This window comes from Rhinolophus ferrumequinum, chromosome 14 (genome assembly GCF_004115265.2).
Source record: "Rhinolophus ferrumequinum isolate MPI-CBG mRhiFer1 chromosome 14, mRhiFer1_v1.p, whole genome shotgun sequence".
NCBI classification, from domain to species: Eukaryota; Metazoa; Chordata; class Mammalia; order Chiroptera; family Rhinolophidae; genus Rhinolophus; species Rhinolophus ferrumequinum.
This window is the reverse complement of record NC_046297.1, coordinates 72,158,372-72,178,106: the sequence shown is the minus strand read 5'-3', so window position 1 is coordinate 72,178,106 and position 19,735 is coordinate 72,158,372. Positions and strand designations below refer to the sequence as shown.

General features: G+C 62.0%; 1 protein-coding gene across 2 annotated transcripts in view; it reads right to left on the bottom strand.

Moving 5' to 3' along the window:
* Positions 1 to 19,735, bottom strand: part of ADGRB1 (adhesion G protein-coupled receptor B1) — a 74,421-nt gene that overhangs the window by 31,101 nt on the left and 23,585 nt on the right. Inside the window, exons 4-17 of one of the 2 annotated variants that reach the window (XM_033126014.1) lie at positions 19,519 to 19,629; positions 18,910 to 19,074; positions 18,438 to 18,602; positions 17,920 to 18,093; positions 17,309 to 17,473; positions 17,004 to 17,105; positions 16,219 to 16,325; positions 15,797 to 15,991; positions 15,241 to 15,309; positions 14,420 to 14,528; positions 12,308 to 12,451; positions 11,737 to 11,812; positions 11,492 to 11,594; positions 10,419 to 10,462 (exon numbers count right to left, since the gene is read on the bottom strand). In XM_033126014.1, the coding sequence (XP_032981905.1) occupies positions 10,419 to 10,462; positions 11,492 to 11,594; positions 11,737 to 11,812; positions 12,308 to 12,451; positions 14,420 to 14,528; positions 15,241 to 15,309; positions 15,797 to 15,991; positions 16,219 to 16,325; positions 17,004 to 17,105; positions 17,309 to 17,473; positions 17,920 to 18,093; positions 18,438 to 18,602; positions 18,910 to 19,074; positions 19,519 to 19,629 (1,729 nt within the window). The remainder of the gene's footprint in view (positions 1 to 10,418; positions 10,463 to 11,491; positions 11,595 to 11,736; positions 11,813 to 12,307; positions 12,452 to 14,419; positions 14,529 to 15,240; positions 15,310 to 15,796; positions 15,992 to 16,218; positions 16,326 to 17,003; positions 17,106 to 17,308; positions 17,474 to 17,919; positions 18,094 to 18,437; positions 18,603 to 18,909; positions 19,075 to 19,518; positions 19,630 to 19,735) is intronic. The other variant, XM_033126016.1, reaches the window with a different exon arrangement.

The following is a 19,735-nucleotide window of genomic DNA, read 5'->3' as shown; positions in this document are numbered from 1 at the left end:
CCATCTCTGCAACACAGACAGGCCATTTCCTCCTCTAGCGCAGTGACCGCTCCACACGTGGGAGACCATTTGCCACCTCTTGTCTGAGCTTCACACACTTGGAATATCTGGGTCACGGAGCCAGCCCCCATCGCCTGGGCCCAGGCCTGAGGAATCTGGGTCAGTGACACCTGCTTCTCCTTCACTAGGTCCAGGGTGAGGGGAGCTGGGATAGTGGCACCTCCCAGAACCAGGAGGGCAGGGTACCTGAGGGTTAGGGCAGACGTCCCTCGCTGCCTGAGTTCAGGGGAGGTTGAGGGGGGCCCTGGGCCCCTCACATTCCAGACTTCCCCAGGGCTTCCAGAGCAGAGCCGTGCCATCCCCATCAGACCAGAGCTCCCAGGGCAGGGCAGTGTTCCCTCTCTGAGAGGGCGCTAAGGGCTGGGCCATGCCTCCCTCGTCAGACCAGCTGACCTGCTGCGCCTGGCCTGGCTGGCTCCACCTCCATGGCCACAGGCCACAGGCCACAGTTAGCTCCCAGGCTCCTGCCGGCCTGGATCCTAGCCTCCGCCCTCTGCGAGTCCTGTGGTCTCCTGCCTGGTTCTTCTACCACGGCTATGTTCTGCTCATGGTTTCCAGGTCCTGCTCTGCGTTCTCCCCTGGGAGGGCAGGACGGGGCCTGGCTTGCTCACCCAGCTGCCAGCACCCCAGTGGGGGTGGGGTGCTCAGCCAAGACTTAGCAGCGGCCCCCTCTGCACGTCTAACCTCCCACTGCCTACCAGCAACCTCAAGGTCCCCTCCTTTCCTCCCTCTCATCCCGACAGCTGACCCATCAGCAAATCTGAGGGGCCTTCCTTTTGAAATGCACCGAGAGTCCCAGCTGTGGCCACCAGCGTGGTGGGACCCCCGCCAGCGTTCCCCTGGCCACCGAGGCCACAGCCTTGCTAGCCTCCACTCACCCTCCACACAATGCCACTGCCGTCCTTTGAAACATGCCAGCCCACGCCATCCTCTGCTCAAGACCCTCCCACAGCTCCTTCTTCGTTCAGAGCAAAGGCCATGCTCAAGGACCCACAGGGTCCCTGGGGACAGGCCCACCCTTCCGGACCCCACCTCTCCACCCCCTCTGGCCACATTCAGGCTGTGAGTCGCAGCTCCCTGCAGCCCCCACCGACTGCTCCTGGCCTGGCGCAGACCACCACCTCGTCACCCACTGCAGTGCCACAGCCTTGGCCCCATGTCCCCAGTGAGAGTGGCTCAGAGAAGGCAGCCCAGCGCCCATCACTGGATGGTTAGAGGAGAGCGGGCCTGGGCCCCACCCCTTCTCAGGCAGTCTACCGAAGGCACCAGAAGGGTGGGAGCCGAGGACTGTGGGAGGCCCTGGGAGGAGACTCAGCCTTTCGGCACCCCTGCCCTCCTGCCACCTGGCCAGTGCCCAGATAATGCTCACCCAGCCCAGCCCTAGAAAGGGAACCAGGCAGCTGAGGCCTGTACTCGCCCTGGGCACAAATCCCTCCTGGCCACTCGGTGCTGAGCTGCTGCCCCGGTGTGGTGGGCTCAAATCCTCACCTACACGTTGTTCAGGAAGACCACAGTGCCCATGGCAGGGCCCAGTGACACAGAGGGCCCACCGACAGCCCCCGTCCACCCACTGAGCCATGCCTTCTGCATTCCCCCACGAAGCAGGTGCTATTATGGGACTATACCCACCAGGGTCCCCTGGGGTTTGATGGGCTAATTCACACTGGAGTGTGAATGACTCATGGTGTCCTCCTACACACCAGAAAGAAGCTGGAGTGGGCAGAGCGCGCCGCAATGGGGGAACAGGGAGTGGGCAAGGTGTCTCTGCAGGGAAGAGCTTCTAGGAGACCCTCAAAACATCTCAGCCTGTCCTTCATGATCCTTGGTGGGTTGGCCTCCATTTGTGTTCCCTAAACCAACCATCCCAGGTCCAAGTTCCACTAAATTATGCTTCACTCATTGGGAGTGCCCACATCATACCTCTGCCTATTGACTTCTGAGCCATGGATCAAGGCTGGTGTTGGGTCTCCTCCTCCAGGGAGCCTGCCCAGATAACCCACGAGTCCCTGAGTACTGCATCGGACCCCGCCAGAGGCCCTGCCCTTCTGCTGCACTGGGCTCCCCTCCCCGGGTCCTACCTCACCCAGCAGCTGGAGCTCTTCGGGACTCCCAGCCCCCGTGGCCCTAGCAGACCCGCTTGCACAGGCAATCTCCGATGGACACACAGGTGGCCCAGAACACAGGCGCCGCTCCTGCCTCTCCCCCTGACCTCCTGTCCGCTGACTCAGCCTCATCCTTCAGGTGACTGCCACCTCCAGGAAGCCCTTGGCCTCTCTCTCCATGCCCAGCCCATCTGGTCACCAGCTTATGAGAACCCCCCAGACAGGCCATGTCAGCTTCCCCAGGGCCTGGTCCAGATCAGCTCCATCCTCCCTTGGTTCAAGGCCTGGGAGCGATGCCTGTGACCAGGGGATCCTGGGGGATGGGCACCTGCCTGACCAAGCTGCCAGGTGAGACCCATGCCCCTCAGGCCTGTGTCCTTCCCAGTGCTGCCAGCGCCTGAGCCTCGCTCAGCATCCCTGGGTCTGTGGCTAGGACCGCCAGGGCTTCTCATGTGCCCACAATCCAAGATGCCAATCTCTTACTCCTGGCTCCTGGCACTGGCCACACTCTGGGTCAGGGCTTTCAGCCTCAGGCCTGCGCCAGGACTGGAAACCTGGCCCTCCCCGGGGTCCAGCCGCTCTTCTTCTGTCTCACCCCACCCGACTGGGCAAGGCCACAGAGGCCCAGGGCAGACTGCCAGGCAGACGGGCGCTGCTGGGGTGAGAGCCTGGGCTCCCCGGCCCCGTAAGGAAGTGTTTGGCCTTGGAGGGCTAGGGTCCTACCGATGTCAGTTCCCCTGCTGGCTCCTCCCAGCTCAGAGACCCACACCCAGGGATGCTACGCGAGCCCTTTGCCCCTTGCTCAGAACTTTACCTGGTGCACCTCCAGCCCAGCTCTGCCTGGCTGTCACTCATTCCCACCCTTCGAGCGGCCACTGCCCCAACATCCATACCCACTGGTACAGCTGGGGGATCTAGCTGGTATGCTCACTCATTCATTCAGCAAGTGCCTCCCTGGCCTGCCTGTGCCAGCCCCTGTGCTGGGCACTGGGCACCCCCATGGACACTCCCCTGATCCTAGCAGACCCCCAACTTCACCACCAATCACAGCCAGCCCAACCTTGTCTCCTCCAGGCTCTTCCCTCTGCTCTCCCCTGTGGTCTTCTGTGCTGGCTGGTGTCAGCTCAAGCTGCTGCAGTCTGGCTCATTAACTGTGCCATGAGTGTGTCCTGGTTACCAGGGGGAGGGGGCCTCAGATTCCCCTAAGAGCTGAGCCCACCAGCAACGCCACTTTAACTGTCACCACACCTCCACCTTCATAACCGTCACCGAAACTACCACCAACTTCAATAACAACACCATTAACATCGACAGTGCTATCATGACCACCTCCATTATGCTGTCAACACCAGCGCCACCATCACTGTAACCAACCGTCAGCGTCATCACCACCATCATCACCACCACCACCGTCAAGAGCGACACCATCATCATCTACAGTGCCATCGCGTCACTGGCAGCATCACCAAGCACGACACAATCATACTGGTGCCACCAGCGCCACCAGCGCCACCACGTCACCACCGTCAGGATTATCTCTAACACCGCTACCACCCTCATCTATGACAGTCATTAATACGACCATCACCACCACCAACACCCTGACTATCATCAACACCCCTATTACTACCACCACTGCTACTAGCAACAGCACACCACTGCCACCATCATCAACAAGCATTTACTCAGCACCTGCCACGCGCAGGAGCCCGTCCAGGAGGAGGTCTCACCACCATGCCCGTCAGCCGTGATGAGGGCACTCAGGCAGCCGCACCATCACCCTTGCCCGTTACCCCCGCCCACCCTCCAGGCATCTCCCAGTTCACCTGACTCTCCCACGCCCAGTCCCCTCAGTGGCCTCAAGGTCATTCCACCATCCCCCTGCCTCCGGTTGCCTCTGTACCAAGGCCAAGAAAGGAGCCTGGACACCCACGATCACTCTGCCCTCCCTGCCAACCTGGAAGTCCTCCCTGAGTCCACCCCACCGCCGGCCCGCCCATATCCCCGTTGGCTCCGGGCAGAGCTGAGGACCGCTAGTCCTCCCAACCACCAGCAAGGGCACAAAGCTGCCTGGGGACTTGGGGCCTAGATGAAGACTTTTATATGGTGGGAAATAAGTAAAGGCACACCCGGCAGAGGGAAGCAAGTATTGTGAACAAGGAGGGCTCCCGGCATGCTTTCCAGGCATATCCCTGTGACTCAGACCCCTGCAGCCACGCCCTGCCCTCCCATGCCTCTTCAAGGTCACTGGGGCCGTCTGAGTGACGGAGACTGGTGGGCAGTGCAGGCCATTCCACCTGGGCTCAGGCCCACGAGCCAGCTGTGCATCCCTGCAGAAACAGATACAGGTTTGGGCAGGAGGCAACCCCACTACTGATCGCTCCTCCGGGGAGGCTGAAGCAGAGCCAAAGTACCAGGCATGGCTAGTGCTCAACATGGCGGAGCTTCGCTATGAATGCACAGAGCTCTGGCACATTGCAAATGGATGGACAAATGGATGGACGGGTGAACCCCCTGGCAGGAGCACCCTGAAGCACCTCTGTGTGCCAGCCAGGCCCAGGTCCTTTCCAAGTGTGCCCTGCTCTGTCCCCACATGGACCCCCTCCACATACACCAAAGCAGGCACTGGCTGAGCTCTTAACTACACCGCACCCTTCCCCCACTTCCTGGCACTGCCTGGCGAGCTCAGCACAGAGCCAGCCACCCACAGGGGCACCCAGACATGGGGGAGCCCACAGAGGTGAAAAGGTCCAGGGACCACACACAGCTGGACACAGCCCAGTGGGAGGCTCATGTGCCCTGACCCTCCATCCAGGAAAACTCCCCACACCAAGACAACCCCTGCTGTACCAACACACATAGAACCTCACGTTTCTGTCTGTGACACTCCCACTGTACTCCTGGCACAGGACACTGACTCCCCTTCACTGCGGAAGCCCCCTCCTCAGACATGCTTCACCAGGGCTGTCACAGGCCAAGTAGCAGCTTTTTCTAGCAAACAGGAGACCGGGGGGTGGCAGGAGGGGAAGGGCAGCAGGGTGTGGGGGGACAGCTCTGGGCCTGCACTGACAGCCCCATCCTCTGAGCGGCCTGCGGGAGCCAGGTAGGGGTCAGGGGCTGTGTGGCACCTTCCTACACTGGGAGGTGGTGGGCACTCATCTTGTCCCATCACACAGCCGAGAAAACTGAGGCTGCAGCTTCCATAGGCAGCGTGGGCAGAGCTGGGGCCCCTCAGCTGGGGTGCTTCCCAGAGACCTCTGTTCACGTCCTGAGGGCTCACTGTGTGCCAGGTGTGGACCCAGGCCCTGCCCTCAGGCCGGACTCACATTCTGCTGGGGAGAGTAGAAACAGGGAACACACAGATCTGAGTACTTCCCACAAACTGGGGTGGAAGCTGGGAAGATGTAACCGGGGGTGGGGGTACAGGAGAATGGGCAGGACGGCCTCTTCGAGCAAGTGGAGTTTGGGCCAGAGGAGAAGAGGGCACAGGGGCCAGGGACAGACAGGTCCGAGTGGTGCAGCTGGTGGAGGGCAGGACAGGGGACACTCATTGCCCCACCCCAGGTTCAGAGCACAGCAGTACCTGTGGCCCTGACCTTTTATCCTGCCTGTTCCCTCCAGCTCTCACACCCTGCAAGGAGACAGGCAGGCCTGGCTCAGAAGCCCCTTAAGGAGAGGGCAGGCCCCCAGCAGGCCTCTGCCAGCCCCTGCGGCCCCCCAGAGACATAATGGGAGTAACAGGGAGAAGGGAGGGGTGCCAGGGAGAAGGGAAACATCTAGGATGGGTAGGTGACCTCGTCTTCAGCATCATTACTCACTCCTCCCCCAGCCCTGGCTCCCCCCCAGGTGGGGGGAAGCAGAGCACGTCCTACCAAAGCTCACTGAACGGGCTTTCTGTTTGGGCCCGTCCCCCTCCGGTCCCTGCCTCCATCAGGAACCAGCCGGCGTGGGAGAGATCGGGCTGGGAACCGGCCGCTGACAGCAACCTGGGGACTCTGCCAAGTCTCCCTTCCGCTCACCCCCGTTGGCCAGCCCCTTCACTGCCCTCTCCAAGGAGACCAAGGCTGGGGGGCAAGGCTCTTAAAGGGACCAGGATGTGTACTTGAGCAGGAGCCCCAGGGAGGGGGCTGGGCCTGGGTCCAGAGCGTCTCCTAGAACAGCTGCAGCCGGGTGCCCCTGGGCTTGTTGGAGAGCACTCAGGGCCTGTCTCCTCAGCCACACTGAGAAGGCTTGTGTGAACAAACCAGGCGGATCTAAAGGTGCCTGGTGGGGAGTCAGGCTTCCAGAAAGGGGCTCACAGAATGTGCAGGAACACCACCCTTCACACACCACACCCTCTGCCAGCTGTCCCAGTGTCAGGGAGTAAGAATGCTGAGAGCCCATTAGTCAGGGAAACTCCCAGCCTGGGTGAACAGGGGCCTGCTGCGGGACTTCTCAGAGCCTTTATGGTGGACACATGGGGAGATCCAGGAGCACATGATATGGTGGGCATGGAACTCTGCCCTTCCTGGAGCCCTTGTGAGGCCCCACCCCCAAACGCTGGCACAGCAGGAGGAGCACAGTGGAGGGAGTCTGGCACCGGCCTAGTCTATACTAACACCCCCATGCTGGGCCTCAGTTGCACCACCTTCAAGTGAGGCAGAGCAGACGATCTCTGACGATCTTGCCAGCTCTGACTTTTATACTCCATGTAACTCTGGGTTCGTTTTTAAAAAGGAGACTGCAAAACATTTGCAACTTCCCGTAAGTGGGAGACCCAGGGAGCTGTCCTTTCAGAACCACAGAACTTAATTCCCAGGCTGTGCTCCTGACCTTCAACAACCCTGTCACTCACCATCCTTTCACGGCCCATCATGCACTCACCCGCCCCATCTGCTACCCCCACCCATCATCCCCCACCCATCCCACTCATCCTTCATCCATCCAGCAATCCTTCATCCATCCACCCATCCATCCATCCACCCACCCATCTGTCCTGGACATTTGGGAACTCTGCAAGGACTTCCTTTTCCCCCACTAATACCCATGCTCCCCAGACCCTCAGTGCCCCTGGCCAGGATGGTGCGGGGTATGGTGGAGGGTTCTGAGCAACGAGGTTCAGGAGTGGGTGACCTGGTGTCTTTGGGCTGAGAGGATGGACTCCGGTTACATAATAGGCTCCTGGGCAATGGGGACTCCAGGGGCTGTCAGGACCCGGCGTTCACAGAGCATGAGCTGCTTCTTCCAGTGTGGAAGTTGAGTCCTTGTGTGTGTGTGTGTGTGTGTGTGTGTGTGTGTAACGGGATGAGGCCGGTGGACGGTCTGCACTGTGGAAGGAAGCCTCTGACTCATTCTTTCCCAGAGGAGCGTGTTGCATCCTTGACTATTGCGTGTGTTTGGAAGAGGAGACAGCCCTGCAAGCTTGACACATGCGTAATTGTGTGTGAACATGCACAGGGTCAGGGCTAGGGAGATGGAGAGCTTGGCTCCATCTGTGACCACGACCAGGGTTCAGGTATGGGTCGCAGTCCTGGATCATGAGGTCACTAGTTCAGTGGACAGTCACTGATGGCTCCCACCCATCGCACACACATGATCCTGCAGACATGTGAGACCCTTTCTTTTCCAAGCGCACACACAAATACAGGTCCACTCCACACAGACCTGCCCCTGGGCACACTGGTGGAAGCAGACCTGGACCCCATCAGGCCACCTGGGAAACCCTTGGCTCCTCTGAGGAGCAGCGCCAACCAGCCATGGAAGGAGGAGCCGTCCAGCATAGAGCAGGGGAGTGAGGGTGAAAGGGGAGCCCTCCCTGTCCCCCGTCCCACTCAGCCTCCCTTCCCTGTGGATCCTGGGCTGCCCAGCTCTGGACCAGATGCCTCAGTTCCCGCTTCTGAGCTTCCAGCTGGACCGAAGGCCTCTGGGAGCCTCACAGATAACAGGCACAGTGCTGCCATGCCCCCAGGGCCAAACAGGGAGCTTGTATGCATAATGCTGCCCAGGGCACGCCTCAAACAGCACAGCTGTCGGCACCTTCCTGCTGTCCTCAGGACTCTGGGCCCCAGGTGTAGAGACCTGAATGGTCCAGAGGTGGGCACTGGGCACTGCAGCACTGGGAGAGGAAGGACAGGCGGAGGCCATGGCAGTGTGAGCAACCCGCAGACCTGGCCGCCATCCTCTCCCCACAAGCGGGCGGGCTCAGGAGGGCGTGATGTGCCCCAGGCCATGCGGCCAGAGCCACAGCCTGGGTCCCTGGGTGTCCTGGACAGTCCTCTCTGTGCCTGCTGCCCCCAGGGGGCAGAGGGAAAGGGGCCCGTCTTTCTGGAAAGCAATTTACTGCCAAGAGCTTAAAACTGTCTGGGGAAACGATGCCAAGGAAACAACGGGAAATGTGGCAGAGCTGTCCAAGCGAGGACCCTGGTGACGCTGCGGAATGAGAAAGCAGGAAGGTTGTTGGGTGGACCAGGGGCCTCTGCAGCTGTAGGCAGCCTCTGAAGAGCCCCTGGCAGGGTTGCGGGGGGGGGGTGTTTCTGGGCCGCCAGGAAGGGCTTGTGCCAGACAGGGTGGACCTGCAACCCTGAAAAGGCAAAACTCTGAGATACCCCCTCATGGCAGAAGGGCAGGCCTGGGTACTGTGAGCACGTGGGCTTTCTTTGTCTCCTTTTCTGATGCTCCATTTTGTACAAAGAGCGTGTGCCACTTGCAAAACCCAGAGAAAAGCAGTTGACAGCAACCAAAGTCAGAGGAGACACGTTCCAGGGCTGTGGGGTCCACCCAGCACCCCCCAGGCCAGCCTTGGCCTCAGCCCCCGAGCGGTCAATGCCAGTGTGGGCAGCCGTGTAGCCCTGCACACACACAGCACAGGGACTTTGCACTGCCTTGTCCCCAGATGCCCATGCGCAGTGCTGTGTCACCTCTGCTCAAACACCAGCTCCGCAGAGAGGCTTCTGTGGATCTGCTCCAAAGGCACGTCCTCCCCCGGCCACCAGCTCCATCTGGCTCCACTCTGCGCGTGGGCAATGACCTGACCTTTGCACAGGGATCTATCTATGCTCGCTGTCTGTCCTCACTGGGGAAGGGGAGGCTGATAGCAGTGATCACTAAAGGATGGGCTGGTGGCTGGGTGGCTGGATGGATGATCCCACCCCTCAAACAACTGCCATAGCTCCTGACACGCAGCCCCCACAAACTGGTCCCCCACCCCTTGCAGCCTCCCCTCTGCATCCCTGCTCAAGCTTTGCCTCTGCCTGAAACCCCTTCCTCCCCTTCTCTGCCAGGCAAACTTGTCCTCCTCCAGTGTCGTCCACTCCGGAGCCTTTCCCGGTCTCCCCAGGACACACATTTGTCACTGCAGGGCCCAGAGCATGGGCAGGGACATGCTGCATGTACCGCCAGGAGCAGGGGGCTGAGCTGAGCACACTCACCCTCCCGGCCGCCGGCCTGGGGAAAGGGTGCAGGGAGGCCTGAGGGCCTCACCAGGGCTGAGGTGGGCAGGTAGTGACAATGACACCCAGCTGCCCACTGACCAGACTCCCCAGTGCATACCAAACCCCTTGGGAGGAAGGCCCAGCCCCCACCAGGCCCACCAGGCCCATTGGGATCGAGCTGCCAAGCTCACTCTTGTCCTGTCTTCCCAAATTCTGACCCTCCTCTCCTCTGGGAGCCGCTCCCGCTTTAGCGCCTTTGCACAAACTCTTCCCTGTGACTAAATGAGGCTTCTGCCTCCCTGTGATTCAGGGGACACCCTGCTCTGGGGTGACCACGCAGGGCCCTGTGACCCCCCCCATCACAGCCTGGACACTCCAGCCCCATCCCCTGCCAGGCGCGGAGCAGGCACCGGCTTGTTCTCGCTGTGCCACAGCACACGGCGCGGGAGGCACTGGCGGGTGCGGACGAGGACCTGGGCACGCGACTCCAGGAGCTCCTGCCGCGGCTTCCCATCGGATCACTCTGGGTGTCCAATCCCCCCCGAGCTGCACTGGGCCATACAGTGTTCTCCTTGTTCCTGCACACCTAAACTGCAGGGGTCTGTCTGCTCCGTGGGGGTGTGGCAAGCCTAGCACCCAGCCCAGGGCTGGACCTCTATGCCCATCTCCTCCCCCACCTGTGGGCTTCCCTGGGTGGGTGACATGCTACCTCAGAGCCAGACCTGGGCAAGGAGGGTCCATGCAAGACACAGCGGCCGGGAACAAGAAATGGCCCCTCCCCCACGGACGCAGCCTCTTCGCGAGCCCACCCTGGAGGCCCCAGGCCACAAAGCCCGGATGGACTTACACATCTGTCTCATCCCACAGGATACAGGTCTGGTTGGTGGTGCCCTGGAGAGAGGGAGAGGAGTCAGGGCCACGTCAGCCCCCCGAGCCCCGCCCCAGGGTCACTGCCAGGATCCACCCACAGGTGTGCCAGGAGCTCTGCCTACGTCTGTTCCTCCAAGAGACGGTGTTTGAGGAGGAAACTGAGGCCCAGAGCAGGGAAGGGACTGGCCCAGCACCCGCCCCACTGCTGTGTGGCCTCGGGCTCCTCCCGGCCCCGCTGAGCACGGCTAGGCATAGGCGGCTGAAGCATATCTCTGGATGCCCAGATGGCCGGACCGGCTTAATGCAAGATGGGGTAGCAGGGAGACCCCTCTTGGCGAGCCCTGGGGTAAGTCAGCAGGGGTCAGGTGGGCAGAGGGAGGGCCTCAGCAAACACCCCTGACTTGTGTTTACCAGCGCTGGGACGATAGGAGAGGTAATGAAGGCGGTTTCCTGAACTCATGGGGGAAGCTGCTTTAAACGCTGGTGGGAATTACTTAGTCCTCGCCCAACCTTGTAGTTCCCATTTGATAAGGGAGGGAGCCATGGCACAGAGAGGTTGAGCAACTCGCCCAAGGCCACGCAGCAGGAAGGAGCAGGGCTGGGGTTCGAGAACTGGTGCTGCCTTGTCCTGGCTGGGTGACCCCTGGGCTCCTGGCTCTCAGCTGATCCACAGGGCATCTCGGCCCAGCTCTTCTGAGGCCCAACGGAGAGCCTCAAGGACCAGGGCATGGAGGGGCCTGGGACCCAGGGCAGGCTCGGTTCTCAGAGGGGATGGCTCTGTCTTCCTCAGGGAGCAACCAGGCCGATGGGGCTAGGACTGCAGTGGTGTCAGACGTGGGTTGAATTTCGTCTCCCACATCACCTTGCTGTGTGACCCTAGGCAAGTCATGGTACCTCTCTGAGCCTCAGTTTCCCCACTGTCATTTGGGGATGAAAGCAGCTCTCTTGCAAGGCTGAGGTGAGACCCCAGAGCACACAGCCCCATGCGTGGTCACACAGGGGAAGCCACATGCACGCAGATGTGCGCAAGCACAGGCAGAGGGCACTCACATTGTACATGTGGGCGAACTCGATCTCCAGGGGTGTGAGCAGGGAGCGAGGGGGTGGCTTCACCGTCACCGAGATGACCTTGGAGTTCAGAACGGTGGTGTTCCTGGGGAGTGCCAGCAGGCCGCGTCAGGTACCCAGAGGCCGCCCCTCCTGCAGGCGCAGGCCCACCTCTGGACCCCTTTCCTGAACACCCACCGACACCCCTGTACTCCTGTGGCCTCTCCCCATAGCCCCATGGTGCCCACCTCTGCAGGGCCAGGAAGCTGCCCAGGTTCCGGTAGAGCACGGTGCCCACCACAAACACAGACGAGTCATCCGCCTCTGCAAGAGAGTGTGCCAGTCACCCTCCCGACCGCCCCAAGCCTGAGCCCTGCTCGAGCCTGTGTCCCCGGGGGGAGGCTCAGGCTCCGTGGTCATATCCACCCCCACCACGGATGCAGCCTGGCAGTTGGAGTGCTGGGGTGACTGCCTAGGGTTCCCTAAGTGACTTCCAAGAGTTGGGGGCATGCAGGGAAGGGCTTTTCTCCCTGGGAACCAGTCGCCTGCTGTGTGACTCCAGGCGAGATCCTGTGAGAAGAAGGTACATTCATCTATTCAACGAAGATTGCCTGGGAACTTCTCATCACAGAGAGGGCAGGGAGGGCTTCCTGGAGGAAGGGGAGACCTTGGGAACACTGAGAAGAAACGGATGCCGCCTGGTCCTTGGGGCAGCAGGCTAGGCTCCAGAAAGATCTTCCCAGGGGCTGGACCCTCACACACGGCGGGGTGGAACCCGAGTCTCTAGTGAGGGCCCCTCCGCTGCCCCGGGCTCCTCACCTGCCAGCCCTGTGGAGAACACGCTCTTGGACACAGTGACCCTGTCCTCTGGCACCTTGGCCCCGTCACCTGTGGCCCGCCAGCCTTTCATGGGGAAGCTGATGTCCGTGGCCCCACTGGCCGGGAGCTTATGGATACTCAGCACTGCGGCGGGGACAGCGGGCAAGAGGGAGCAGAGACAGGGACAGCGGTTACACGACCTGCAGCCTCGGCCCTGGGACGCCACCGTGGGCCCAGGAGTCCAGGACTACCACTCGGGATGCTCACAGCTCAGAGGGACAGGAGGCTCCTGCCCGGTGAGGCCCAGGGCCTGGCGCCTGCCTTCCGGGCCTCTCTGCCAGGCCCTGGCCCCAAGCTGCAGACCAGCTGCCCTTCCCACATGCCCTGCGCCTGCACAGGCTTCTGGGTCGGCTGTGTCCCAGAGCCAGTGGCATCCCCTAGTTTCCCCTTCACCCTGGCTCTAAAAAAGGGACAGGGACAGACCCCACCTCCCAGGCCAAGGATGGTAAAGAGAGAACAGATGGGCTGGGTGGGAGGGGTGACCTGGAAGGAAGGTGCGGGGTGCGGGGAAGGGGGACGCAGCCTCTGGTGAGAAGCTGGAGTCGGGGACAGTTGATGGTACCAGTAGCCTTTCCTTTCAGCCTCTCCCTGTGGGAGCCTGGCCCTGGGGTCCGGCCAGCCTCTTGAAGACCCACAGCCCCACCTGGGCCCCAGCCAAGCTCACGTTTAAAGACCCCCAACCACGGGCATCGCCTGGACGAGTGGCAGACACAGGCCTGGGGGGACAGGACTTGGGTGTGGGGGGGTCGGCCTCCTGAGTCCCCTTCATTCCCGGCCTACCCACCCAGGCAAACACTGTGCTCCCTTTACCAGCACCCCACAGCCTGGGTCGAGGTCTACATGAGGGGTACATTAGGTGTGGGGTGAAAGGGGGAGGGGCCGAGGAATCAGCTTCCACCTGCCTGGCTGCTACCCGGCCTTTGCCCGTCTCTGGGGCCTCTTCCCAAGAGAAACCCACCACACAGGCCAGTGCGGCTCTGTGCCTGGCTTACCAGCCATGCCCTCCGTGTGTGGTCAGCATTGGGGACCATGGCATGTCCCCTACGAGAGGCCCTGGGGACAGGGACAGGCCCCTGCTCTTTGAGTGACCAACCCTGAGTCCTCCACCAATGAGAGAACAGGGAACGAAGTCATGCCCTCAACACATACGCTGAGCACCTACTGTATGCCAGATGTCCCAGTGCTGAAGCGCGGCAGCGTCAAAAGAGACAACTCCTGCCCTTGACGGTGAGTGGGGGAGAATGACAGGCGGTGCCAACCACGGGGCTGGGCTGTGGGAGATGGGGGCGCACTTCCCAACACGGTGGTCTGGAGTCCTCCCCGGGGAGGCGACTGAATAAAGGCCTGGAGGGGACCGGCCTGCTTGGATTCCTGGGGCAGGTGTTCTAGGAACAGGGTGTGCAGGCTGTGGGGTGTGTGGGGTGTATGAGGGGTGCGTGGACAGAGTCTGGGGAGGTGTCCCAAACAGGGAGGCTGTGGCAGTGTGTCCCGTGAGAGCCACGACGGGCACCCCGGGAATAGGCCTTCAGTGTAAGTGTGCAGGCACTGACCTCCAGGTCCCCGGCCCATTTACTCTTCTCGTCCCCATGAGGTGAGCTGTCACCATCTCATGTTACACATTCGGTTAATGCAGGGAGCTGGCGGGGGTCCAGTCCCCTCTGACATGACCCTTCTGGGAGTGGAGGGCAGAGCAGGGGGCGCTGTACAGCCCTGCCTTCCAGTCTCGGACAGGGCACCGGGGCTGACAAGTCTAAGTAGGACCCGGCCCCAGGGAGGTACAGCCGAGGGGCTGGATGTGCACTGGGGCTCCTGGGGTGTCCCGGGCTCGTGTCTGCGTCTGAGCGGGCCTATGCTGACCCCTCCCAGGGTCATGTCAGACCCCAGCCACCAAGACTCTCAGGTCTCTGCAGCTGAACAAACAGGCTGCCCTGGAGAGGCTCTGGCCGCTACTGGTGTATATAGATGAGGAAACTGAGGCAGGAAGGCCCCGCCCAGAGCTGCAGAGCAGGGGCACGGAGGTGGGGGGTTCAGAGGAGCAGGGCGTGGGCTTACCCAGGTTGTCTGTCACCTGGTACGCGTCCCGCAAATCCTTCATCCGGAAGCCAATGACGTCCACAAAGTCCTCCACCAGCCGGAAGAGCTCCTTAGCGTTGGGGCCCATCTGGGGGCAGGTAGGGCAGGTAGGGGTGGGGTCAGGGAGCCTCGGAGCCGGTGGGGAGCAGCCCCGTCAAGAACGCCAGAGATAAATGAGGGTGTCACCAAAGGACCCTGCACCCCCAGTCGGGGACACGCCTTCTCGTTTCTCTGCTTCCTCCCACCCCCTTCCTCATCTGTCCCCTCTGTGTCTGGGTCACTCCCTAGCACTACAGGCTCTGGACCTGATTGGAAGCGGGTCAGAACCTCTGAGGGCACAGCGCCACGCGTAGATGAGAACACTGAGCTCAGACACTGTGCTACAGCCCGTGGCACAGGATCAGGGGTCCAGGCTATGGAGGAGGGCAGGGGTCTCTGGGTAGCCACTGTCCCCACACCGGGTACTGCCCTGGGGACAGAAACAATGGCATGTTCCAGGTCAGTCTGGGAGGAAGGGAGGGACCCTTATTTCAGATGAGAAAGAACCACCACATCTGGGTCATTCTGACGAGCACCACGCAGCCAACACATTTTCCCACACCCAGGCATCCTCTGATGGATGGGGAAACCGAGGCTGAGAAGGTTAAGTGCCTTCCTCAGAGTCACACAATAGGCAGAGGCTGAGCTGGGATTTGAATCCAGGGCCCCACCCGGGGCTGCCTGGGACTTAGGGAGGCACTGTGGATGCCAGTACCCGTCCTGCTGCTCTGACGATGACAACCCCTGACTGCTGCCCTTACCAGCTGGGCCTCCTCCCATTTGTCCCGGTTCTCCTCCGCCAGCAGGTTGCTGATGATCTGGACAAAGTTCTGGAACAAAGAGAAAGGGCCAGTGAGCAGACAGCAAGGCACTAGGATCAGGGCTCAGCCTGTGACCAGGGTCAGGGCTCAGCCTGTGACCAGGATCAGGGCTCAGCCTGTGACCAGGATCAGGACTCAGCGAGTGACCAGGGTCAGGGCTCTTTGTGTGACCAGGGTCAGGGCTCAGCCTGTGACCAGGGTCAGGGCTCAGCCTGTGACCAGGATCAGGACTCAGCGAGTGACCAGGGTCAGGGCTCTTTGTGTGACCAGGGTCAGGGCTCAGCCTGTGACCAGGATCAGGGCTCAGTGTGTGACCAGGGTCAGCACTCAGTGTGTGGCCGGGGCAAACACTGGGCAGCCTTTGGTGCTCACTGTGAGGTTGAGATCATGGCCCAGCCGATGGCCAGGTCTGGGCTCAGTGGAGGCTGGGGTCCAGGACTGCCCCCATCCACTTCCCCAGGTGTCCCTCCCCTGGGTCACCCTCCTGGGAGCCCACCTGCACGTCCCCAGGGGTGGGGCTGTAGTACGCCCTTCTGAAGATCTCGGTCATGTTCCTCAGGACATCGATGGTAGAGAGCAGGTCCCCGCTGTAGCTAGTCCCATCCTGGGAGATCTCCACCAGTGTCTGGATGACTTCCGACACCCCTTCCCCAGGCAGCCCACGCTGAGCCTTTGCCAGGTGTTCCCGGGTCTGGAGAGATGGGGAGAGTTGGGTGCCATGATCCTGCAGGACATGTCACAGCAGGTACCAAGAACCTCCCACACCTACGGGACCCTCTGCAGCCCCCAGCCAGTGGCCACAGCTGACTTGTGTCCACAGGGCGTGTCACTGAGGACACAGGGTTATGCCTAAAGACATAGGGCAGAGGAGTGCCCTGGAGTGATAGGCTGGGCAGGAGACCCAGGACCAGTCCTCACCATCATCTGGATGTTTCGATAGTCGATGGAGACGCAGCGGATGTAGGTGGGGGGCTCCCAGTAGGCGATGCCTTCCTCATCCAGCTCACAGCGTCGCAAGATGAGGCCTGGGGAGGCAGGGGGCAGCTCTGCCTCCTCCTTCCCAGCTGGATGCCCACCTCTGGTGCAGGAATCCCACCCACAACTCCCAGGCCTGAGCCCCTCTGGATGGGACCCTCAGCCCCAGAAGCAGAGACTCGCCCACAGCCTCCCTCTGGCACGGGGGCCAGGGCTCCTCGCTTTCTTTCCTTCAGAACATTTCTGAGTGGCTGCTGCACTGACCTGGCAGAGGCCAAACCTTCAGGGACCCCCACCTGCATGGGGCAGAGTCCTCGGTGGAGCGGGGGCTTCAGGTTCAGCCTGGGGCCTCTCCTAGAGCATTTCCCCATCCAGAGCCCACAGCCTCGGCCCCCACCTCAGCTCCACCCGTGGTGGGAGACACTGGGCAGCCTTTGGGGCCATTTGGTATCAGGCAGTGACAGCCTAAACACAGGCACACCTGTGACCCAGAGCCTACTGTCAGGAAATGGTCAGGGAACAAGGCACAGCTGTGAGTACACAGTGGTGACGACAATAGAGAACTGCCACAATCCTGTTACCCAACAGGAGGCATGAACCAGAAAGGGACACACCCCCTGCTCTGACAGCCCCTCGGGGCTAGCCTTTGTGGGCATCTCACTGCCCCACACACAGCTCTGTGAGGACAGGACAGGAGCCCCCCACACCGGCTGCCTGTCAGCCCTCACCCGTGGCGTTCCGGGGACAGCGGACTGCAGCCACCTCTCCTGCCGGGGTCTCCTTCCAGATCACAGTGCCAAAGTTGTCCTCATCACAGATCTCATGGGGCTCTGCCAAGGGGTCAGAGATGGTGAGTGGGGTCAAGATCTGGAAGGGGTGCCAAGAGCTGGCAGTAAGGTCAGGGGGCCGAGATTCCCCAGGACACCCACCGTCACAAGAGGAAGTCATACCCTAGCCAGCTCAGCCCCAAGCCCACCCAGTTACTCGGGGTGCCCTCCTGGAGCCCAGCTGTGGGGGGCGGGAGAACACTCACCCGGACACCGCTGGGCACTGCATTGGCGGAACTCGTCCTGAGGGCCCTGGCAGGCTGCTCCCCCGAAGAAGGGCCCCGAGCAGACGCGCTCCCGTCGCTGCGTGCCACCCCCACACGTGACACTGCAGCCACCCCACGACGCCCAGGCCTGCCACTTCCCATCCACTGCGGGGCAAGCCAGGCGTGGAGGCACAGGGACAGGGACAAGGAGGGTACAGGTCCAGGAGCCACCGCAGTGCAGACGCACAGGGCCATGGAGACGCAGAAAACAGGGAGGGCCAGACACACAGAACCGCGGGGACCAAGGAGGTAGGAGCAGGAAGCCATGAGGAGAAAAGAAATTGAGACCACAGATGGAGAAAGCAGAGGTCAACTTGATACAGAAAACCAAGTGCCTCACCTGCACTGTCCCCCAGGACCGCCCCCATCCCACTGTCCCCCAGGACCACCCCCATCCCACTGTCCCCCAGGACTGCCTCCACTTCCCACCAACCCCCCATGCCCCGGAGGCCACATGCCAGGGCCCACAGTTAGCTCCCACGGGCCTCGCCCTTCCTCCATGGCTCACGCCTGCCAGATCCCCAGGCACAGTCCCCAGGTGCAGCACTGACCTGGGCACTGCTGCAGGAAGCAGTCTCTGCTCTCCACCCAGTGGCCCTGGCACTCGGCACCCCCGTATGAGGGCCCATTGCACTCCCGTGTGCGCTGCTGCCGGCCCTGGGAGCAGCTGGCAGAGCATGTGCTCCAGCTTGACCACTCGTTCCAGTTTCCATCCACTGCCCGGCCCAGGGGAGGAAGGGGACAGGAACCAGCGTGAACACCCAGGGTCCCACACCTAGCCTGGGACGCAGTATAAACACCCCCAGGGTCCACCACCCCACCGTGAAGCCTGGGCCACAAGTGTGAATGGCCTGGGGGCCAGCACCCCAGCACCAAGGGTACATGGATGAGAATCCCCCAGGGCCTCCAACTTCCAGCCTGATCATAGCCTTAGGTTCCAAGCTCTGAGTGCCCAAGCAGGTGTCTCTGGGTGGGCAAAGCAGGACTCCTGGGGCTGGCCAGTGACCCACTGGGCCCTTCTCCATCCCCTCCCTCCCTATGTGCCCCCAGCGCCCTCCCTCTCACCTACCAGGGCACAGGGCGATATTGCAGAACTTGGTTTGCTTCTCAGGGCCCTCACAGGGGTTGCCTCCAAACTGGGGGGGCCTGCAGGTGCGAGTGCGGTCCCGGAAGCCACGGCCGCACGTGCTGGAGCACAGGCTCCAGGGCGACCATTCGTCCCAGGCGCCGTGCACTGCGGAGGGACAGGAGGGCGCTGCTGAACTCTGTGAACCCTGGACCTTGATACCCCGCTCCGGGCTTCCGGCTCCCTGGCCCCGAGTCTGGCTGCCCCACCTGTGGTCATGATGCTCAGGCCCAGGATGTCCCGCTCCTGCTCCTGATGCCCCGCCCTCGCTCCATGCTCCGCCCCCACCCCTGCTCCCCCTAGGCCTTGGTTGCCCCGCCCTCAGATGTCCCACCGCTGCTTCTGATGCTCCGCCTCCACCCCCTTCCCGCCCGGCTGTCCCGCTCAGCCGCCCAGCCCCACCGCGCCCGCCTACCTGGACACACCGCCGAGTTGTTGCACAGCCGCTGCTCGCGCAGGGGCCCACTGCACTGCGTGCTGTAGGAGGAGGACACGCAGAAGCGCGTGCGGGTCTGCCAACCCTCGCCGCACGTGCTGGAGCACACACTCCACGGGGACCACTCCTCCGCCGCGGGGTCACCTGCGGGCCCAGACCTACAGCGTCACAGGCCTGCCGCTGCCTCTCTGCGGGGACTGCGGTCAGACCCTCAGGAGGCCCCCCAGGAGGAGGGCCGCGGTGCTGAACAGCAGGTGGTGGTTGTGAGGCCGTTTAACTCGCGGGGCTGGAACCCGGGCCGATCCCAGGACCTGCCCTTCCCGGCAAGGCTACGGGGCTGGGCTGGCTTGTCCCGTCTCCGGGGCCCTGGGGTCTAGTTTCCCTAAAGCCATTTGGCATGGAGAGGAGAGCCTGGCACCAGAGCGGGTAGTCTAATTGTGGTACGTTATCAATGTCATTTCTTATAATTAGCAGTTAACAACTTAAAATATTTGCCCAAAGACCTAGTCCCGTGAAACGGACCTTCCCCACTTTACAGCGTTTTTGTCCTCACATGTCACTCCCATGCACCTCTGCAGCTCAGCTCACCTGTCTGTGGGGACGGGAACCCAAACTGCTGAAGCTCGTCTCCCAGCTCCTCACGCCGCCGAGCGTCAGTGGACCTCAGGGACTGGCTCCTGGAGTTGCCGCGTCCGGCTGCTGCAGGACCGGCTCAGGTCAGCGCCCGGGCTGTGGCGCTCAAGAGCCTCGCTCTGGGCCCTGGGTCCTCTGTCCCCCGCAGAGTGGGGCGGGGCTCCGCAGCACC